General features: G+C 32.6%; 1 protein-coding gene and 1 long non-coding RNA gene across 7 annotated transcripts; both read left to right on the forward strand.

Annotated features, from left to right (window-relative positions):
• Positions 1 to 1433: 1433 nt before the first annotated feature.
• LOC130826805 (uncharacterized) lies at positions 1434 to 13609 on the forward strand. 6 transcript variants are annotated; one of them, XR_009047120.1, is made up of 4 exons: positions 1434 to 1614; positions 6747 to 7137; positions 10724 to 10903; positions 10984 to 13609. It is a non-coding gene; the product is annotated as an uncharacterized LOC130826805 (long non-coding RNA). The 6 variants fall into 6 exon arrangements; XR_009047124.1 differs by having other exon boundaries at positions 7249 to 10903; positions 10984 to 13606; XR_009047123.1 differs by having other exon boundaries at positions 7252 to 10903; positions 10984 to 13605.
• LOC130826804 (uncharacterized) lies at positions 5783 to 6731 on the forward strand. The gene is made up of 2 exons (XM_057692394.1): positions 5783 to 5948; positions 6043 to 6731. The coding sequence occupies exons 1-2, from the start codon at positions 5946 to 5948 to the stop codon at positions 6502 to 6504; spliced, it is 465 nt and encodes a 154-aa protein (XP_057548377.1). The 5' UTR covers positions 5783 to 5945; the 3' UTR covers positions 6505 to 6731.
• Positions 13610 to 17915: the final 4306 nt, after the last annotated feature.

Genomic DNA, 17915 nt, shown 5'->3' on the forward strand with positions numbered 1-17915 from the left:
TTCAATTTCTCATCTTCAATCACTTGTTCTTTTTATCTATTCTTTCATAATAAATTAATAAAATAACTTTGTAATATTAGTTGAACTATTTAAGGAAATTATTAATTTTTGGGTTAAATTTGTCATTTTATATAATTTAATTTAATATAAAAACGACAATAAAAGCGATTAAGTCAAAAAGAGAAGTTTTTTTTTACCTGCCTAATGATTATATTGTTGAAGGATCACGAGATTTTCATGGTTGTTTCATAGTGTAATTGAAAACAGTTGGTATTTTTTAAATTGAAGAACCGTTTGTAATACTTCGTTGAATTGTATTAATTTGAAATTTTCCTTTTGAAAATTTAATAAATATTCCAAATCTTTATTAAATTTTAATTAAATTTAGACTTCTATTGCATTTCTTTTCCATGGTTTATGAGGAATATAAAAAAGTAAATTTATTAAAATATGTAAAGAAATTTTTAAATCTATGCATTAAAAAGAAGTGTCAATCATGCAAATTATTATGTTATATTTGAGAATAATGATTTCATTTAAAAATTTAGAAGTTTCTAAAATTTAGTATTTGGCAAAAAAAAACAATTAATTTTAGATATACGCCATTACCACTATTGTTTTAAAAATTATCAAAGTTGAGAAGATGACATAACTTTTCATGGTTGTTATTCTCAAATCTTTTAATAATAATTTCATAATTAAAATCTACAATTTAAAGTAAAATATTTGTTGTGCTTGAGAAGTCCTATGAAAACGTAGAGGAATTTACTAATTATTATAGACTATGAGAATTGAACCCTTATAACTATTACGAAAGGAAAACTCTTTAACTAATAGGCTAATTTATGATTATCATAAATATTTAGCTTTGATGTTGTATAATTAATGTACTTATCCTACACCTTGTTGCATAGCTAGAAAAATTCATGCCAGAAATCTAGCGTGTATTGTTTGCAAGTCTACATGTTCGCAACTATTCCCAAAAAATAAGTAATAAAATTTAGAAAAGATTATCTAGAATAATCTAATTTATTCATGATTTTCCTATAATAATTTCATCCACTACAAAAATATGGCATGTACTCACATTTGTTTAGCCATGCTTAATCAAGTGTGACCGACTATTTTACTATTAGGCACACTTTTTGTATTTTAGACACGCTTATTAAGCGTGATACTAATAGTACCACTTATTAGTGTGGCTAAACTGCAGTTAATTTTTTTAAAAATGTAACAAATTAATCCACACTAATAAGCGTGGCTAAAAGGTCAAAATTATAATCTGTTCAGCTACACTTATAAGCGTGACTAAAGTTAAATTGAAAATATAAAATTGATCCATTCAGCCACATTACTAAGCGTGGCTAAAGTTAATTGATTTTTTTTGCATAAAGTTTTCGAGGGCAAATTTGAGAGTATATGGAACCGACCTTTCATTATCCGTAACCCTGCTTACCCTATTATGACAATACTATTCTGATCATAACTTCCTCATTCCCTAACCTTAATTTCGATTTGGCTAGCTTCATCTTCTTCCCCTTCTCATCAGTAGGAGGCTTCACTCAATCTTTTGGCTTCATCTACAATCCAACTTGTGGCTTCATCTCTTCTAACGTAAGTGTATTTTATTATTTTTTTTTTCTGCAGTATGTGCTTGTGTAGTTTTTGTATGATATTTTTGTGATATTTTCGTTTTAATCTGAAATTTTCAAACATTTGTATGATAGAATCCAAATACCCTAATATCTTCAACATATAAGTACAATCCATATACCCTAACATTTTCGGCAGTGTCTTCTTCCTCATTTTTAAGCATTTTTGGTTTAATCTCTTCTTCCCCTAATTTTTGTATGATATTTTCTTTTAAATCTGGAATTTTTTTTGACAATTTAGAAACATTATGAAATTTGTGCTGTTTTTTATTATTTGATGAGAAAATTGGATTTAATATGTTGGGCAGTATCCAAATTTTTTTGCTCTACAGAGATTATTTCATACATGGATTATCAAATATTATGAAGTGACAATAGTTAATGTTATTTCATACAAAATTTAAGAAATAACATTTTCAGAATTATGTGTTTGTGTTGTCTGTGTAGTTTAAGCAATTGTTGTCAGCCATTGAATTGAATTTGTGTTGTTGAACGCCATGTGCAATTTTAAATATTATGATATTTTTCTAACAATTTTGTATCTTTAAACACCTAACATATACCAAGTAATTTAATATTTTGACCCCTAATTTTTTAGAGTCCTGTGCGGTCGAACATGTTAAACATGCTCAAAATCTCTCATGTGTCTCTCAGATTGGTCTGGTCCACAACTTCTCATGAGCATATCTCCTCATTACTCCCTTCAACCTCAAAGTCTAACCATTCCTTGTCAATCTTTTTTCTTGAGAGAGCTGCCTCTCCTTTGGTTTATATGATCTCTTTATAGAGGAAGCGACACCTTTCATGCATTTTATCCAAGAAATGGCGACTAAAGTTCATAACTGATCTTTCTTGATGATCTGTTTAACACAAGTCGAATACTTCATACCTAATGACTAAAAATTATGACCCATGTTAATAAGGTTTAACACAAGAGGAGTAGATGTAAATTAAGTAGATAGGAGCAATACATAAAATTGTTCATGATGTTAGTGGTTATGTGTAGTTTAAGAAATAAGAATATCGGTCACTAAAGTAAGAAGATAATAATAGAAATTACAAGTTGTATTTTCTCGCTTATAACATTTACATCCTCCATATAAGTTATAAACGAAAAGCATATAAGTTATAAATGAAAAGTGTATAGCGTGTCTTGTTGTATAACTTGTATACTAACATTTATATTCTTGCATATAAGTTATGAACGAAATCCTTATAACATTTATATTTACAGAGTGTCGACCTAACATTTTTAATTTCAAATTGTGAAATTAATAGGTTGAATTGGTGGTTATTTTGTTAATGAAATGCTTGGACTTTTTTTGTTATGTACAAGTTATTAATGTTTGACAAATATTTGCTATTTTAGGAGGGGTAGGCTGTTTATCTTTATTCAGCTATAGTTTAAGAGTTTGTTTAACAGATAAAAGTAACAACTGTTTAAAGACAATGGATAAAAGTTAGATAAATATGCATCGAACCTCTGATGAATACATAAAGGTAGTAGAGACATTTCTTGATTTTGCATTTGAACACACTTTGGATCCGAAGGTGATAATATGTCCTTGTACTAAATGCCAAGTTAGAAAAAAATGCATGGTTTAGTAGAGATATTGTGACACGTCATTTGATGTTTAATGGATTTAAGCGTAACTACAAAGATTGGGTATACCACGGGGAAACAATTTACATGCCAACATCTTCTAATCTCAATTCTTCTAGAACTAGCATGATCCATATCGATCGTGAGAATTCCGATCCTGTTGATACAACATTATTGAATGATATTTTTGAGACTATTGGACAAGATTGTGTTGAGAATAACGATCTTAGTCATGATTTTGAAACGGGAGATCCTAAAGAGGGGGAAGATGATGATATTAATAATGGTTTTTATTTTAACAGTAGAGTAGGTCAGAGAGAACATCATGAGGATGCTGGATATGAAATGGTCAAACAACTTTGAGGAAGAACTATATCCGGGATCAAGTTATTCGAAACTTTCTTTTATTTTGCACCTATTTCATTTGAAATCAATGTATGGTTGGTCTAACAAGTCATTTGATCAATTATTGACTTTATTAGTAACTGTTTTTCCTAGTATAATTCCTATCCCATCATCATGGAATAATTGTAAGCAGTTGAATAAGGATTTGGGCTTTCAATATGAAAAAATCTATAGTTTTCCAAATGATTGTATTTTATATTGGGATGGAAGAGAAAATCAAGATGAATGTGACAAGTGTTATACCTTACAATGGAAGGATAAAGATAGAAGATTACCATGTAAAGTCTTATGTTATTTTCCTTTCATACCAAGGCTACTTAGGATGTATAAGTCATCTAGAATAGCTAAGGATATGATTTGGCACCATAAGGATAGGACTAATGATGGAATTCTTAGGCATCCAACAGATGGTAAAGCATGGAAAGACATTGATGAGCGATACCCTAATTTTGCAAGAGATCCTCGAAATGTTAGGTTAGGGCTTGCAAGTGATGGATTAATCCTTTTCGTGTCATGAGTAGCACACATAGTACTTGGCCTGTGTTATTGATTCCTTTTAACTCACCTCCTTGGCTTTGCATGAAACAATCATTGATCTTAGTATCAATGGTAATTCCTGGGGAAAAAGCTCCTAGTAATGATATTGATATGTACTTGCAACCACTTGTTAAAGAATTGCTGCAGCTGTGGGAAGGAGTTGATGCATTTGATGCATACAGCAAGACAACCTTTAAGTTAAGGGTAGCTCTTCATTCTACCATTAATGACTTTCCTGCATTGCAAACTTGTCTGGTTGGAGTACAAAGGGTCTTTATGCATGTCCATCATGTGCTTACCAAACGCATTCTTTGTGGTTGGAAAATGGACATAAATTTTGCTATATGGGGCATAAAAGATGGTTGCGTTATGACCATCCATATCGTTATGATGATGTTGGATTTGATGGTAATGTAGAGCATAGGTGTGCTCCAATACCCTCTAGTGGTAGTGATGTTCTTTTTGAGCTAAATAGAATAACATTTACATATGGAAATTGTGTCTCATCTAATGAGCTTGATGAAAAGAATAAGAAACAATTATGGAAAAAAAAAGTGTTTTCTTTGATCTGCCATATTAGGAGTACAACAACCTTAGGCATAATCTAGATGTAATGCATATTGAAAAGAATATATGTGATAACTTTTTAGGAACTTTATTGAACCTAGAGGGGAAATCAAAAGACAATTATAAGGCACATAAAGACCTTGAAGTTGTGAAGATTAGGCCAGAGTTTCATTCTAGTGCATTGTCTAATGGTAAATTCCAACTTCCTAATGCTCCTTACACAATGTCATCTGAAGAGAAAATGCGATTTTTAAGGGTGTTGAAGCATATCAAGGTTACAGATGGGTATGCAAGTAATATTTCTCGTTGTGTTAACTTGCAAGTTATTCAATATGAAAACCCATGACTGTCACATTTTGATGCATAATTTACTTCCTATTGCCTTAAGAGATGCAAAAGATACTGATATTCTAGATATAGTTTCTAGTTTATCACAATTTTTTAAGGAATTATGTGCGAGAGAATTGTCGGTGGAGAAGCTAGATGAACTTGGAAGTAATGTGGTGATGGTATTGTGTCAGATGGAGAAGGTATTTTTGCCGAGCTTCTTTACTATTATGGTTCATCTTATTGTACATTTAACTGAAGAAGCAAAGCTTGGAGGACCAGTCATATATAGATGGATGTATCCCATTGAAAGGTTAGCATTTATTCTAATGGTTAATTTACCTTTTAAGTACATCAAGTGAGCATGTTTATATGAATATTGTAGGTATTTGGCATCTTTAAAGGCCAAGGTGCGTAATCGAGCACAACCAGGGGATCAATGGCAAAAGGATATATTGCACTGGATTATATAACCTTTTGTTCAAGATACTTTGATGGAGTGGAAACTGTCTTCAATCGACCTAAGAGAAATGAGGATACCCTAAATGATGACGATATCTATTTATTTGGTACATCTGGTCGACCAAAAAGGAAGATGTCAATGGTTGAAATTGATGAGTTAAGCCTTCAACAAGCTCATCGATACATACTTCTTCATGTTGATAACATTGACCAATATCACAGGTTTTGAAACATGCCTCCTCATGTACCGTTTTAGACATATAAATTATGTTTGGCTAATGTGATTTTTTAGGTCTTTTTTAAATGAACGTATGGTTGTTTATGATCAAGAGATGAGTGATAAAGTTAATTAGAAATGGTTGGTTGAAGAATTTCCTACCTGGTTACAAGAAATGGTAACCATATCTTTTCAAAGTTAAGATAACTTGTGGCTTAAGAATATATAATTTATTCTAACCATAGTGTATATGTCCTCAACGAACAATGTAGGTGTCCAAGCTTGATGATTACACGTTTGACATGAGTATGATAAGGATAGTAGGGCGTGGTCCTAATGCAATAGTTAAGAGGATGAATGGATTTATTATCAATGGATTTCGTTACCACACTCAAAGCAGAGATAAGTTAAAGAAAACTCAAATTTTTGGAGTGATGGTCGAAGTAGAATGCAAGGCATATTATGGAAAGATAAATGATATAATTGAGTTGGATTATTTTTCAGATAATAGGGTGGTATTATTTCGTTGTTATTGGGTGAATGTGAACTCTAGGGGATTGAAGAAGGATAAAAGAGGCTTTACTCTTGTAAATTTTGCATATCAAATGCATGAGGGATCCTATTTAAAAGATGATCCATTCATTTTATCATCTCAGGCACAACAAGTTTTTTATGATGAAGATGAGAAAGATAAAGGATGGCAACATATCATTCGAGTCAAACCAAGGGACTAATATAAGTTATGATATGTAAACAATGATGATGATTTGCACCCTCAGTGTATGCCTATCAATGAACAATGAGTTGTACTCTTTTACGGGACTCTTATAAAATTTTATTGTGTGGATTTCGCTTTTTTTTTCTTCTTATATTACATTATTTAAATATTATTGTGTGGTTTATATTACATTAGTCTAAATTTTGCTTTGCACTTTTTATAATGATTTATACATTATTTTTTCCTTTGTCTATATAGTCATATTTCGGTCCAAACGTACGTATGAAGAGTATTTGAACTCTTTGCAAAATGAAGTGGGAGCCCATCAAAATGCTTTTAACTTCGACATTGAAGAAAATGATGAAGATGATGTCATGTGTAGGCAGAAAGTAATAAACTTCAATTACACTTCAATCCGGCCCTTGTGCCTATTCAGGAAGGCTTGAATGATGAACAAGTTGGTGAAAGGTTAAGATGGTATAAACGATGTCTGAGGATGAAATATATCAATGAACAAACAACAAAGGAGGATTTATATAACTTACCATCGGCAGATGAAGGAAAAGAAAACGAGCTTACTCGTCCAAAAGAAGTAGGTGATGCAATGTAACATGAATTTGTGGATTGGTGTTTTTCAGATAAGTTCAAGGTAATAGTTTACACATTTACTAATAAAGTTTACACATTTATTTGTTGAATAATGAACTTAATTCTATACATTTGTTGATAGAAATAATCTAAAGTTGGAAAGTGTTTCTAGCAGGCATTGGATTTGAGAATTGAAATGTCTCAGGAATTGAAATTTGTCCCATCTTAAGGTTTTTGCTGTAGAAACTATTGATTTAGTATTCTCAGCATGAACCTCTATAAAAATAGTTTCTTCTTTTGAAGAGGCCTCATGTATAAATTTTGGATTAACGGTGGAACTCATTAATCTAAAATAAATACGAAAAACAATTGCAAAATTTCTATCAAACTCTTTAAATTTATTATTTAAAATTTGAATATCTAAAATTAATGAAGATATAATTAATGGATCTTGAAGATCCAGTGTAAAATTTGGGAGACAATTGAAATATATCGGGTCATTACAAATATTTGTTTGAACCATAACCAAAACAAAATCTTTATAATTATTAAGTCGATCGTCTCTAAGGGCTAGGAAAATTTGACAATCAACTCCTTTATGAACTAATGGTTTATTTCTATTTGAACAAGGCCAAAATGAATGAATCTAAATTTGTGTTTGAGATATGCTTTGCTGCTAGACTCTGAAAGTAAATGCATAGTTTCAGATTCTTTTTGAATGCTTCTAGTTTTTCATGGGTTTTGATGCTAAATGCAGTCTTAAAATCAGTAATGCCTACATGATAAATTTTTATAAGATTTTCTTTTGGAATTTTCTAATTTGAAGAATCTTTTTCTTCATGAATTTCACTAGTTTGAATTATATTATTGGATGATCCTAAACTAATGGCTTTTCTTAACCAATTTGCCATTAATAAATTAAATGATGCATTAACTAAATATGTCTGAGTTGAAGGGGAACAGTGGGACCACCTAATTGGGAACACCAACACTCAAATGGCTTACCAACAACTTAATTATTGAGGAATTTTCCTAGCCCTACTGAAACACAAAACTATGGTTTTGGGCGAAACATCAACTTCAAAAACCAAGAAAGTATTCCAGTTCCACAAATTAAACCTTCAATATTTCAAAATTATTAGTGTTGGTTAGCCATTAGAGTGTTGGTGTTCCCAATTAGGTGGTCCCACTGTTCCCATTCAACTCAGACATATTTAGTTAATGCATCATTTAATTTATTAATGGCAAATTGGTTAAGAAAAGCCATTAGTGTAGAATCATCCAATAATATAATTCAAACTAGTGAAATTCATGTAGAAAAAGACTTTTCAAATTGGGAAATTCCAAAAGAAAATCCTACAAAAGTTTTATCATGTAGGCATTATTGATTTTAAGACTGCATTTAGTATCAAAACCCATGAAGAAACTAGAAACATTCAAAAAGAATCTGAACTATACATTTACTTTCAGAGTCCAACATTAAAGCATATCTCAAACACAAATTTAGATTCATTTATTTTAGCCTTGTTCAAATAGGAATAAAACCATTAGTTCATAAAGGAGTTGATTGTCCAATTTTGCTAGCCCTTAGAGACGATTGACTTAATAGTTATAAAGATTCTGTTTTGGCTATGGTTCAAACTAATATTTGTAATAGCCCGATATATTTCAATTATTTCCCAAATTTTACAGTAGATCTTGAAGATCCGTTAATTTTAGATATTCAAATTTTAAATAATAAATTTAAAGAGTTTGCTAGAAATTTTGCAATTGTTTTTCGTATTTATTTTAGATTAATGAGTTCCACCGTTAATCCAAAATTTATACATGAGGCTTCTTCAATAGAGGAAACTATTTTGATAGAGGTTCATGCTGAGAATACTAAATCAATAGTTTCCACAGAGACATCATAATGCCAAGGAAGAAGAATCAGCAAGAAAAACTCAAAGGGTTCCAAAGTTCAAATGCTTACGAAATGGAACCAGATCCAAAACCAAACAAGACAGAACAAAATCAATTGACATCCTCAAACTACTCTATCCATTTCAAAGAAATTTACTCAACTAAGTAATTTTCCCCCACTTCCATGTTCAAAAATTGTTCAAGAGCCTACTTCACAAGATATTATTCCGAACTCAAAAGAAAAAGAACCAATTACAAAAACACCGACAAAAGGCTTTACCAAATCTGCATACATTACAAAAACCGAAGTAGAAAATGTATATCTCACTAACTTAACAATTCCTCAAAGTCCACAAATTATTCATTCGATCAATCAGAAAACTTCTCAAAAGGTTGCGAATGGATACCAGAAAATCATTTTAAAATCAAAGGTTTTATGAATTTATTTTAGTAGATTAAAACTCTGTTGAAATCCAACATATCAAGGATTCTTTAGAAAAAATAATTTATTGAAAATGTATTTTTAAGAAAATTATTTCTTCTGCAAAATGGGGAGACTCTTATGCAAAACGCATTTTTTCAAAAAGATTTTCCCCACAAAAATTACTTATACTATGATTACAAAATGGCCTGGTATAGAGCATTTTTATTCAGACTGTTTAATTATTCATGGTTTTTTATATTTAACAAATATTGTCCAAAGAAATATCCCATGTGGTTTTATCATTGGTGGTATTTATTTGGATCAACTCCTCAAATTTATCCAAAAGAATGCAATGAGGGTTTCACAACTTTTGTTGCCAATTCAAATAATCAAGTCAACGAAACTCCAGTCATGTTTCATGCAGAATTTAAAATTCCATGGATTCTATGTTGGAGTTACTGTCTCAAACAACACCTTCCATATCCATATCCATATTCATTAATAAGAGAATTCAAAATTAAATGGTGGGACAAATATACCTGAGAAATGTTCTACAAAAAATGTTATCTCCTTTTTTAAACTAGTATAAAAATGGAATATCAGTCCCTATCAACCTTAAACAAACCTTCACCCTCAAAAGCAACATCAAGTTTAAACTCTCCTCAATACAATAAAAACCCCAAAGTAGAAAGTCTAGATTCATTATCCAAAGCCTAGAAAGCCATCCTCAAAAGAATTTATGAAGATCCACAGTATGCAAAGAAATTATTATCTGAAGATTCTTTTGATGAGATATTATTTGAGTTTTTAAACGAGTCTTATGATCCAATATTTGGTGGCCCATGTGCTCAAGATCCATATGACTTTTAATATTGGGCTTACAAAGGTTCAATTCAAAAATAAGTCCATCAACTCAAAATAATTCATCCAGAAGCACAAACGTAACCATTGACATATTCAAAGGCATCTTCAATAGTAATTCAACTAATTCAAAGCATCTTCTACAACATTATAGTGTAACTTTAATAATTATGTTTGTACTATTTATCTTTGCCTTTAGTTTCTTATTGGAAGAGCAGATTACATCTTATCTCTTCCTTGATGTATAAATTAAGTGTTTAGTTTTCGTTTAAAGAGCATCTTGTAATATTCTTTTGCTTAAGTCTTAGCTCAAAAATAAAAACATACCTCCTTCTGTACTTATCTTTCCATTATCAATAATATTGTAAGATTTTACTCTCTAAATATGTTTTATTTCTCAATTTTATTATATTACAATCGAAAATGTTGATGAAAAAGTTGTAAGCATTGTTGGTGAAAGGTTAAGATGGTATAAACGTTGTCTGAGGATGCAATATATCAATGAACAAACAACAAAGGACGATTTATATAACTTACCATCGGCAAATGAAGGACAAGAAAACGAGCTTACTCGTCCGAAAGGAGTAGGTGATGCAATGTGCATGAATTTGTGGATTGGTGTTTTTCTGATAAGTTCAAGGTAATAGTTTACAATTTACTAATGAAATTTACACATTTATTTGTTGAATAATGAACGTAATTCTATACATTTGTTGATAGAAATAATCAGAAGTTTGAAAGAACGCTAGAGGATTGGTCTTGCATACCCATACTTGTGGCACGGCCACTAATGCAGTTACACGGCAACACGAGATGGCACTGAAGGCAGAACTTTTGTGTTCACGAAAAGTCTTAATTCGAACTCGAACTTCTCATTCATACAACATGGACACTAATTGTAAGACCCTGCTTCTAAACTTTTTTCTGTTAATTAATTGATTTATTGCATGAGCTAAATTAAATTAATATAAATTAAATTAACTATCTGTTGGTGAATTATACTAGATGTTGTGTTTGTCACAAATTTTGCTAATATAAATTAAATTAGATCAAACAGATAGCTCATATTTTATAAATTAAACAGATAGCTAAAACGTCTAGTATAATGCACATATTTTATTAATTAAATTAACAAATAGCTCATGAATTTGTCACAATATATATAAATTAAATTAACTTTTCGGGTTGGTGAATGTTGTGTTTCACTATCCTGACAAAAAACTTTTTGTTAGTGAAAATATTTGACTAAATTAGTTGATTTATTGGTGCTGAAAGTTGTAAACTTCAAGGATTTGAGATTGTGGGTGGCTTTTTTTTTTTACAATTATCTTTAAAAATCACATTTACTGGATTAAATATGGGTTGTTTGGTTAGTGGGTAGGTGAAGCCCTAGAGAATGATGATTTTCTATGATTGTTGGTATGATTAATTTGAACAATTGAGGTTAAAGATCATTTGGGCAAATGCCCATGAGTTCCTGAGCACATGATATGATATGGAGAGAGTAGGAAATCGGTAAATGTTAATGGTGGAAGAAAAAATCTTTAAAACTGAAGGTAATTATAGGTTTGATTATTGTATGCTTGTTTATTGGATCAAAGAATCTGATAAATGAATTTTATAATTGTTATGTTTACGTTTTTCATGAATTTATGATTTAGTTTTTTGTCAGTAAAGTGAAACACAACAATCACTAACGTACACTTTTTTCTGTCAAACACAACAAGTTCATGAGCGTTGCATAAACAGAGCTAGCTAGGCACCTTGCTATTTTGTTTCTGTTAGTCGTAATGGGTATTATACTAGATGTTTGCTTTGGATCTGCTATAGACTGGCTAAGTAGCCTGTAAACCGAAGCATGTACTTCAGTTTCTGCTGCCTGCCCCTGCTGTCCACCGTGCCATCTGCTGGTATATCGGAATCAGCCACACGCACAGTGCTGCTGCCTCCTGTTTTCCACCCGCTTCCATCATTCGCAGTTGTGCTGGGTTTTGTGCAATGTTGCTGTAAATCTGCCGGTTCAATTTGGATCACACGAAGCCCCTTTCTCAGCCCTCGTTTCTGCCTCTGGCGCTGCTGTACTGGGATGTTTCAACAGCTACAGCCCACCCTTGAGCTTGCTGGTGGTGCTGCAGTAGCTGCTGGTGTTTGCTGCAGTAGCTTCTGGACGATGTGCAGCCATTGATTGAAGCTGAGTCAACGTGCAGGTGCAGGTGCTGCTGCCAACGTGCTGGTGCAACCTCCTACTCCATATGTAGAGGTTGCCCTCTGATCCTCAATGCTCCATATGTTTGTATCCTATTAATGTAATTAATTGCTTGGATAGTTTTTGGTTCAATTTGTTTGTATTAATTGATTTTGTTATATATTGATTATGTTGGTGATTGATGGAAAAATCGTTTGCCAAAACAATAATAATAATAATAATAATAATAATGATAATAATAATAATAATAATAATAATAATAATAATAATAATAATAATAATAATAATAATAATAATAATGTTGGGAAAACCTTAAATGGTTACTTTGAAGACTTTCAGTTTGAGGTAGACACACAAAAGAGTAGTGAAGCCATCCTTCATTCTGTTAACAGGCTTATCGAATGCAAAGGTGATGTAATTGGCCTCTATGCTTTTGGTGGATTTCGAAAACGCTTTCAATCTTGTTGATAGGAGTGTCATGTTGTGTGAAACAAGGATCCAGTACCCTTTTCTCGCTCCTTGGATTGAATTCTGCTACTCCAAACCTGCTAAGTTATACTATGGTGAATCTATTATTTGGTCTTGCCAAGGTGTCCAATAAGGTGATCCCTTAGGCCGTCTGCTTTTTGCCCTTATTTTGCACCATTTGGTATCATGTCAACTCAATCTTCAGGCTTGATATCTTGATGATGGTACTATTATTGGTGACACCCTTATAGTTGCCAAGGTCTTACACATTATTAAGGAGGATGGTCCATCTCGTGGTTTGATTGTCAATGTGGATAAGACTGATCCTACCTCATGCGGAGTAGAGAGCATGGAGTCTTCCCCCCAACATCTCTCGCCCTCATGCGGAGATAAAACTTCTTGGCGAACCTGTGAGTACAGATCCTACCTTTTGCCGCGAATTTTCCCTAAAGAGAGTTTCCAAAACCATTGAGCTCATGACAGCTGTTAGCAAACTCCACGACCCTCAATTTGAACTTCTCCTTCTCCGTAACTGTGCAGGGGTTGGTAGGCTATCTTATGCGCTAAGGACTTGTCCTTCAAATTCGTTTGTGGATGCACATGTTAAGTTTGATCTTGCTTTGCTTGCTTCCTTGGAGAATATTATTACGACCTCGGGACCGGGGTTTGGGGATTGGCAATAGAAATTAGTCACCCTCCGATCAAAATGGTTGGCCTTGGTATCTACTCGGCAAGTGATGTTATTAATTATGTCTTCCTTGCTTCTCGTCTCCAAACCAATTCACTCCAAGCTAAGATCTTGGCTAACAGAGTTATCTCTTCTTTGGGATTCGCTTTTGAACGGGCCCTTGGTGCTTTCCGTGTTTTATGTGGGTCCAATGCTTTTAGTCTCAATCATGGATCCGCTGCCCCCCATATGATGAAAAAGTTTGCAGGGGCTTATTTTAGTGTTGTTGAGAATAGCCTTGCGTCTACCTACATGCTCACCCCAAGACAAGTTGCAATTCTTAGTTCTACTTAGGAATCGCATGCACAGGATTTTCTGCTAACCATCCCCATAGATGGCTTGGGCCAAAAGATGAATCCTCTTCAATTTTAGTCTATTCTATATTATTGGCTCACCATTCCCTTGTTTGCCAAAGACATCTTATGCTCGAGTTGCAACACCGCCAAGATGGATGTATGGGGGGATTACGCAGTTCATTGCTCTAGTGAGGTTGATGTGAAGTTTCAACATAATTTGGTTCGAGACATGCTCGTGGAAATCTACTGCAAAGCTGTGGTTTCCGTCAGTAAGGAGGCACCTTTAGGGTTTTTGTCGGAGGCCGGGAAAAACCTTAGGCCAACGGATCTCCTTCTATTTAATTGGCTTCACGGCAAAGATGCTTGTGTCAATGTTACTGAAGGATCGCCTTTTGTTGGCACAGGGGTCTCCTCATGGGCTCCTGGTACCTCTATAGCAAATGCCGCAGAAAAAAAAGGAAGAAATATACGACAAAGTGTGAGGAGAATGGCTATAAATTCATCCCATTTACTTTCTCCACTTTTGGCTAGTTAGGTGAAGTTGCGCTCGACTTTTTATCAAGGATCTCATCATTTTTTTTGAGTAACTCAAGTAGCACCAGATCTAAGCTATACATCTTTTATAGACTAGCTTTTTGTATTCAAAAGGGGTGGGTGCCTAGCTTGTTGCTCGGCTTCCTACCAACTTCTTGTAAAGTTTCTCTTTATGAAATGAATTACCCTTTTATAATAATAATAATAATAATAATAATAATAATAATAATAGTAGTAGTAGTAGTAGTAGTAGTAATAATAATAATAATAATAATAATAATAATAATAATAATAATAATAATAATAATAATAATAATTAAAAATAATTTACTGCTAAATTAGTTAAAATATTAGTTATGCTCCATAGCCACGCTTATTTGTGTGGGGAAACACGAAGAAAAACAATGGGCTATGAATTCATGCAGCCATGGTTTTCTAGTGAGGCAAGTTTTCAATACCTATAGGCGTGGATAAATGGTACTACCAGCCACGCTTATTTGGAACTTTAGCCAAGCTTATAAGCGTGCCTAAAAATTTACCAACACAAGCAGGGACCACGCTTAATTAAGCGTGGCTAAATGTATCAGCCTCACATATAAGCGTGCCTAAATGTATTTTTAAGCGTAGGTACATGCAACATTTTTTGTAGTGACCTATTGATTAACCATGAATAATCCTAACTTTGAGAGGTATTTTTCAAGAGTAAACCTGGTACCCGAATGATTTGCTATAATAAGTTTTTTTTTAAAAAAAAAAGATAAATTAAAATAAAATGTCAAAAAAATGTTTAAAATGTTCAAATAAAATTTATGATTTTTTTTATTATTTAGATTTTTTTATATAGATTATAAAAAATTTTCTCTAATTTTTAGCCAATTTTCAATTTATTTTTTTGGTGAGTTACCTACTATAGCAGGTCATCGAGTTTCCCAAGTTTACTCTAAGCAAATACTCTCTAAAATTGAGATTATTCATGCTTAATCCATATGTGGGATTATTATTATAGGAAAATCATGAAAAGTTTGAATTATTCTAGGTAATTTTTCCATAAATTTATATGCATTAAGTTTATATTAGACTTTGCCTATATTAAAATTTTAATTGAGAGTTTTTATGTTGAGCATATATATAATTTAATTGAATTTAACTATTTTTTATTAGTGAAGGTTGTGCTTTATGATCATAACAAATAAAGGCATTGAGTTCACTCACCTGCATGCTTTCAAAAAGTAAAGGATATTTAAAAATATAGCAGGGTAACTAACATATAGGGATGGCAATTCAGTCTGAATCCGACCCTAGTCCGACTTGATCCGAGGAAAATAATCAGTTTCGAGTCTGAGGAAAAGGTTATCCGACTCCAACTCCGACTTCACAATCCGAATCCGAGTTAGAGACAGACCGAAGTTGGACCTTATTAAAAATCCGACACTCAGACCCAACTCCGACCCTGAAGGAAATCCGACTTTGAATTTGACTTTTAACCCAATATTTTGTTTCCTTTAAAACTCTAGACGTGACTAATTCAAGCTCTCTCTCATACTAATTGTAATTTTTGATTTTGAAATCCACTCCGATTCTTGTATTGCTTCTTTTATATCCTTTGGTTCTACAAGAGAAACAAAAGCATAAATTGTACATAAATTTTTAAGAGAGGATCGAGTTTGAGTACCTTTGTTTGGATCACTTATGATGTTTTCCGAAGAACATTGAGATGACAATCTAAGCCTTCTTCTTAGTATGGATGGTGTGTAATTTTTTAGAGAAATCATTTTCAGGAGTTGTTTCCAGGTCTTGAGGTTGGGTCTCAAGATCAGGCTGTGAGTCTTCAATGCGCTCAACCTGTTTTTCTTCAATCTTGTCAAGGCTTTGTATAGGATCTTGCATGTTCTTCTTTTTATCTTCATTATGATCATTGGCATCTAATTCATCTTCACATACATCATCAAAATGTTTGTTAAGGTTTAACTCTTTAAAACCTTCACTTAATATTCTATTGTCAGATTCATCAAATACCACATGTATGCTTTCCTCAACCATACTTGTTCGCTTATTTAACACTCTATAAGCCTTACTATTTAATGAGTATCCAAGAAATATACCTTCATCACTTCTAGCATCAAACTTACCAAGATTATCCGTACCATTATTATGGATAAAACACTTACAACCAAATGGTCTAATGTAAGCTATATTTGGTTTTCTACCTTTAAATAACTCGTAGGGGGTTTTCTTAAGTATAGGTCTAATGAGACACCTATTCAAGACATAGTTTGCTCTATTAACTGCCACGGCCCAATAATGTTTGGCTAATTCATTTTCTATACGCATAGTCGTAGCTAAAGTGCGATTTTTCCTTTCAGCCACACCATTTTGTTGGGGTGTCCTAGGAGCTGAAATGTTATGGGATATATCGTATTTTTCACAAAAAGAATCAAAGCCTAGTTGATCAAACTCTCTCCCATGATCACTTCTAACCGAAACGATTGGAAAATTCAACTGAGTTTGCTTTTCTTTACAACATCTTGAGAAAGGTTTCAAGGCTTCACCTTTATCCTTCAATACATCAAACCACGTAAATCTAGAATAATCATCAACTGTTAGTAGAATATAAGATTTACATCATATGCTCCTTACACGCATTGGACCACATAGATCAATATGTAGAAGTTCACATGGTCTTGAAGTACTTATAATTTTCTTCGGTTTAAATGAAATTCTTACTTCTTTACCTCTAATGCATGCATCACATGAAGGACTGTGCTTGTAGTCAAGAGCTGGAAGTCCCTTAACCAGATATTTACAATGGTGTGCATATTGATGTGACCATGCCTTCTAAGCCATAGCTTTGGATCATCCGTTATAGCCTTTAAACACTTGAAATTTTGAGCTGTAATTTCGTTAGTATTCAAAGCATAAACATTATCATGTCTAAGGGCGGCAATAAATGTATCTTCGGTGTTAGGAATTTTGACAACACATTTTTCTTTATCAAAAATTACTTGATCGCCTTTATCGCATAATTGAGACACACTTAGCAAGTTAAATTTTAGACCTTCAACCAAATAGACATTATCCATAACTTTAGAAGGATCCTTACCAACTTTGCCAACACCTAATATTTTGCATTTACCTTTGTCACCTAAAGTAATCGAGCCACTGCACTTTTTTTTTAATTTCAGAAAATAAAGAAACTTTACCACTCATATGTCTCGAACATCCACTATCTAAGATCCACTTTTACTTTTCCTACAAAAAAAAAAAGAAAAAAAACCTTTCTCAACCTCACTTAGCCAACCAAGTGACAAATTTGGGACCATATTCAGGGTAGACCATGTTAGGTGGTCTTGTCCCTTTAGGAACCCATATTTGCTTTATCTGCTCACGTAGTTCAAAAGGAAATGTATTCTTGATGATATAA

This window comes from Amaranthus tricolor, chromosome 11 (genome assembly GCF_026212465.1).
Source record: "Amaranthus tricolor cultivar Red isolate AtriRed21 chromosome 11, ASM2621246v1, whole genome shotgun sequence".
Lineage (NCBI taxonomy): Eukaryota > Viridiplantae > Streptophyta > Magnoliopsida > Caryophyllales > Amaranthaceae > Amaranthus > Amaranthus tricolor.